This window comes from Taudactylus pleione, unplaced genomic scaffold (genome assembly GCF_031769625.1).
Source record: "Taudactylus pleione unplaced genomic scaffold, aTauple2 ptg000026l, whole genome shotgun sequence".
NCBI lineage: Eukaryota > Metazoa > Chordata > Amphibia > Anura > Myobatrachidae > Taudactylus > Taudactylus pleione.
Genome location: NW_028284428.1, coordinates 21,917,165 through 21,923,164, shown reverse-complemented (window position 1 = coordinate 21,923,164; position 6,000 = coordinate 21,917,165). Strand labels below are relative to the sequence as shown.

At 42.8% G+C, this 6,000-nt stretch overlaps 1 protein-coding gene across 8 annotated transcripts in view; it reads left to right on the top strand.

Annotated features, from left to right (window-relative positions):
* The first annotated feature begins 477 nt into the window (after positions 1–477).
* The window catches only part of ASMTL (acetylserotonin O-methyltransferase like), an 86,733-nt gene continuing 81,210 nt past the window's right edge, over positions 478–6,000 (top strand). For 3 of the 8 annotated variants that reach the window (XM_088451645.1, XM_088451652.1, XM_088451644.1), the window contains exons 1-2: positions 1,458–1,546; positions 1,665–1,710. In XM_088451645.1, coding sequence (XP_088307771.1) covers positions 1,531–1,546; positions 1,665–1,710 — 62 coding nt within the window. In that variant the 5' untranslated portion in view covers positions 1,458–1,530. The other 5 variants (XM_088451646.1, XM_088451651.1, XM_088451648.1 and 2 more) reach the window with 4 other exon arrangements.

Here is a 6,000-nt window from a genome sequence, read left to right as displayed (position 1 = left end):
ATGGGCCAAGTGGTTCTTATCTGCCGTAAAATCCTATGTTTCTATTGTTGCTGCTAGCTGTTTGCATTACCATCAGAGGATGTCTGCAGTTCAAGTCCTCTGCATGGGTTGGGTATGGGATCCCGGCAGTAAAATCACGACACCGGCATCACGACAGGGTTAGGATACCGACACCTGTCGATAGGTATCCTAACCCTACCCCAAACCCTCCCTCCCTGTTGCCTAAACCTAACCCTCCCCCTTAGTAACTAACCCTTCCTCCCTCTAGTGCCTACTCCTAACGCTAACCCTCCAACATGACCTGTTCTACCCGTAACAAATTGCTCTTCTCCTGGACTTCCCACATAATTTATCATTGCAGACACCTGTGTTGAAGCACCTGTATCATCAATTAACTAGTTCAACACAGGGGTCTGCAATCATAAATTACATGGGAAGTCCAGGAGCAGAGCAATTTGTACCAGGTGGAATTGGTCACGTTGGAGGGTAGGCTAGCCCAGCTACTTACCTTTGGGATTCTGGCGCCGGTGCTATAAGCATGGCATCCCCTTTTGCCATTGTATTGACCGTATCCCCCTCTGCATGTATCCTCTATGGTGGGAACTGTGCGGGAGGCTCCATTCACACATGCCACTGCTAAGCCGAATGGAGCCTCCCGCATCTATATTTTGCGATCTGTTTTAAAATGTGAAGGTGACCCACTTCATTAAATGTGTAAATAGGCCCCTTAGTATTACCTATTACACATTATACTGTAGATTTTCTTCAAAATCATTAAATGTACTGACGTTTGGCAACCCTGATTGTATAGTAAAGAGAGGAGACAATATACATCTCATCTCATTCCAAAAGTGTCAACTTCCTTGTAGCTCAGTATTTCCCCATTATTACAGAGAAATAGCAGACGGCGTGTGTACATCACACTGCGGTTACCGACTTTATCGTCAACAATATGGCGCCGAGAGCGCTAGGGACAATAGCAGCATATGCAGTAGAGTCGGCGTTCTCTATGCACTACTACGCAGCTTGTTGTAAAAGAGCTAGACTAGAGCGTAGACCGAGGAGACATTTTGTGGTAGATGATTGCCTCTGATTCAGTGAACGTCGATCTTCAACAAGATGGACGACGCAGCATACTGTACATAAGCTAACAGTATGTTACTTATATTTAGGAATCCTTTGCGTACTCTAGTTTTCATACCTTGATTGTTATAAATATAGACATTGACAGAGAGAGAGTGGTCATTTCTCTACTTTCGGCTATAACAGACCTGGAGATAGTGACAGTCCCAGATCAGGTGTCCTTATTACAGGTGTGTGTGAGGACTAGAAGCCGGACAGACTGAGGCATAGTAAGTAATTTGGCTGCTGCAAGTTATTCACTGACTGCATGCAAATAACGTAACTGATACATAGAAGAGGGCAGCGGAAATGCTGCATGTATATGTGGTTCCTATGTGTTGTATGTTGGCCAGTGGAGCACAGATGACAGCCAGCTGGCACTGAAACTGCAGACAGTAATATAACTTTATGATCCGGGTTTCTGGTAATAACACCAGTGATTCCCATTATCTTCTATACAGATTGCAAAAAAATGAATGCAGGACTAAACACAAGTAATTTATTGTTACTTATTACTCATGTTGTATTTCTTTGTCTTGTAGGAAGAAGGTTTCAGTTGACAGCTCTCAGTTCTTCAGTCAGATACAGGTACTGTATGTGTGATCCATTCCATGGGAGTATGAACTAGGTACTACAGGTAAAAAATACAGAATACAGGAATTATAATACATTGTTAAAATGGACCAACACAAATGAATTTTGTGTATTTTGATTATTTAAGGAAAAAAATAGTTGTGCTTCTGAATGCCAACTGACTAAAAATCAAATCTTTTGTCAACCAATGTCGGTGAATAATGTCATGGGTATGTTTCTGTGTTTTTTGTTTTTTTTTTGGGGGGGGGGGATTTAATTGATCAGTATATCTAGTTTTGGGCAGGTTTTAAAAATTCTGAACAATAAAATAATTTTGGTTGGTTTGTATATGAGATATGTCCATCTTCCATAATGATATGAGGTATGGGACTAATGATGGGCGTCTAGACACCTGTCATTAGACCCACGCCAAAATCCTGACGCCCGGCATACCGATTGTAGGTAAGCCGGATGTTGGGAGCGGATAGCAGCGTGGTGGGAGGGCTAGGTTTAGGGTCTGCCGGGGGGCTTGGGATCAGGCACCCCCCCGGGAGGGTTAGGCTAGGGGAACAGGGGTGGGCATGGGGTTAGGTTCAGGCACCCCTGGGGGGAGGTTAGGGTTAGGCACATCCGCGGGAGGGTTATTTTTAGGGTGCGGGGAGGTTAGGGTTAGGCACTAGGGGGGAGGTTAGGGGGGGTGGAGAGGGTTAGGGATAGCTTTTATACTTACCCTGTCAGGATCTCCATATACCGGCCTTCCGGCATCGGTATTTCATCCGCCGGGCTGACGTCCGGAGGTATAACATACCGATTCCTGATATTTTCTTTCATATGTCAAAACTAACCATGATCTGCAACACCATCTTTCCTAATTTTAAACAAAAGTGTTCAACTGGGCATTTGTTAAAAAAATTTAAATTAATGTTTAGTTCAAAAAAATATTAAATATCACATAATGACACAGTGCCCAGGAATTGTTAGGTAAGTACTGCTCACTACACTGGCTGGCTCCTTCTGCATCCCTGCACAGTGTATTGCAAGGGACAGTCTGCAAACTACTTGCCACGTTAGAAGTGTATTCAAGCGCTGTTGAATACAGTTGTATTATGCCAAGTAGTTTGCAGACAGCCCTTGCAATACACTGTGCAGGGTTGATATATCACTAACTGTCCCGTGATCAACTGGTCGATTGCAATTGACCTGTAGGATATCTCTGGTTTGTGATCACATTAGCTCCATTTAGGGAAGGCCATCAACCACCAATGGTTTACCATCATTGGTTTTTCCATAGATGGTGGATATCTTATGGTTCTCCGCCATCAATAGCACAGGGGCAGCAGAATGTTTTCTATTTTTTTTTTTATTTATTTCCCCGGTGCAGGGAGAACGGAGCTCAACCCCACCCATGATGTACCACTTAGCCTCACCCCTTCCATTCATTGATCTGATGGGTGAATCCATCAATTATGCCATTGATAGTAAACACCAATGTCACCATTGATGGATACCATCAATGGTTAAGCCTTTAATAGCCATCCCTAGTTCCAGTCCTGTTTGTTAAACGATTAAACCAAATATATGTGAATTTGGCCTGTTTGTACCTGGTATTCCAGTTTCAGTGATAATGTTGTTCTAAATATCCTGACATGGAACATTAAATAAAAGTATCAGTTGTGGTATGTAGTAAGCCTTCAGAGAATTTAGAAAATCTACTTAAAAGGAGAAGTAGAAATGTGTTTTTTTTCTTGAAAAACAAAGGAAACCAATTTATCAAGGGCTTGTATTTAGTGTTCATTCTATCACCCAGCACCTGTCCCAACCTGTGCTGTTCCTCTTTCCTGCCTGGGGTGTCTCTCTCTGCTTCTAATACACTTTGGTCTGTATCTCAGCAGTTTATTGCATCAGCAGAGTGTGCTGAAAGGACCAGAGCAGAGAGCGACACCCCAGGCAGGAAAGAGGAACTGCAGGGGCTGGGACAGGTGCAGGGTGCTAGAATGAATATTTTCTTGGTAATTCCTTAACACAATTTACTGATTATGAACAGATAAATGTTGCGTCTCTGACCTCCAATAGTTTTGAGGTCTGTTCCCAGTCATTTGAGTCCTGCAGTGATTTTTGCTTCCACATTTGAGAGAAACCAGTTGTCATTTAATTGTATGTATCTATAATATATTGGTCTGTGTTTATAGACTATTTCAGTCTTTGTGGCTTTGGAATAGGCTGAGTTACACATTTCTTGTTTGCTTTTCTTCTGTTTGACAATTAACTTAGAATGTTAGGTAACAGTGCAGTGATTGTACAATTATGTCCACATATTACAGTGGTTAATATGTAAATGTTTGAATTGCAGTTAAATAATGCTTCACAAGCTAAACAACCCTTTTATTTCTGGCCATGCATCAAATTTCTAAAAAGTACTGATCAAAGTCTCTAGTCTGGATTACCAATCTGTAGGACTGTTATGTTTAACCTGAATTCACCACTTCACCCCACTTCTAGGATATTAAAGAAACAGGCACAACGTATTTTAAATTACTGTATGATTCTGATGAGCCCCATACTATGTTGTGGCTGAGTTGCACTGACATTTATTTAGGGACTAAGGCAGTGGTTCCCAAACTTTCTTGAATCACGGTGCCCTATCAACATTTTTTTTTTTTCACGGAACCCCTAATTTCTCTTTCATCCACTAGGGGACACTAGAGGGTATAGACTGGTGTGTGTGTCGAGCCTGGCACTTTCAATTTTTAATAAATGTAGCTGGTTCCTCCCCCTCTATACCCCTCCCGAGCCCAGTTTAGTTTTGTGCCTCGAGAGGAGCGGGTGCACTTGGGCTGTCTCCAGCCCTGTTTTGTCCTTTTTTTTTTTCTTCTATAAAGTTCAGCATAGACAGACTGCTGGCTGCGCAGTCTGCCTGCATCGTTCGAGGTGCCGGAGGGACCCGTCACAGCTGCCTGCGGCTCGTGTTCTGGTCCCACAGCTCTACCACGCACCAGCCGTCACATGTAGCGGTGAGTATAACCCATCTTCATTGAATAGCAAGGTAGTGGGTATATTAAGACGCGGGATCCTCCAGCTCTCTGGAGGTGGCTTCTAGAGAGGGAGAGCATGTCCAGAGAAGTATGGCACTCTGCGCTTCATTAGGCTGAACAGCGCTAGGAACAGAGCACAGCCTTTAAACGAACAGGTTTCTGCAAATCCATAAGTATGTTGTCTGACGATATCCATCGCTGTTAACAGGATTATGTGTCAGAGTGAAATCCCTTATGACCTCATGGTTAAGGAGAGTCCAGAGATGCCAGTTATTTGAACTTAACAATTTAGCCTAGTGTACTACGGCTCTATACCTATATGGCCTCTCAGGCATGTGGCTTTCTATTGCGGCCTGTCTGTTACTCCCTCTCTTGTAAGATTGGGAAGGTATGTGTCAATACGGCAGTAGGGTTTGTGCAAGAGTTAACATTACTTCACTCAGAGCTCAGGTCATGTGTTAATACCACGGTCCTATCTAGGTAGAGTTGCAGACTCCTTGTGCTTGCGTGGGGCTTCCTCTGGACACTTTGTTGTCCTACTACAATCCACAAATTTAATAAAGGTATTTAGCTTACAGGTGTTATTAGCTCCATACAGTAGGCATCAGAATACCTTGCAGACATGTTGAGGCCTATGGCTACACCAATCTCAATAGGTGAAATTCACTTATGTTAAAACCCTCAATCTTTGAAGGTCACTCAACTGTTTTCCCTATACACAGATGGTCATCCTCAGTGGTGTAACAACTTTTCACCACTGCCCAGGGATTTTATAACCAAGTTCATGTAAATATATTGGGAAGAACTTGTAGAGTTTTAGGGGTATATTTACTAAAGTAAGAGTTTTTAGAAGTGGGATGTTGCCCATAGCAACCAATCAGATTCTACTTGACATTTAACTAGCACCTTCTAGAAGAATCTAATTTGTTGCTTTGGGCAATATCTCCACTTCTTAAAAACTCAGTTTAGTACATCTACCCCTTAAAGTCTCTGGGTCATCCCTTCCCTGTTTGGGAAGAGGTTTATCCCTTTCCCTCCTACAAGGAGGACATTTTACTAGTTATTTCTGTTCCCCATTGCGAGGATCTCTATCATCATGTATATGCATACACAACCTTCACTGATATCCAGCCGACTGGAGTTCGGATCTCTATAGAATTCCATATTGTACTAAATATTCTAGATCATTCCATGTCCACTATTGTTGTAGTGTACCTGTTACTTAGTCCATGCTGCTGGGTCTCTCCACTTCTCTGTGAAGTAGTACTAGTGG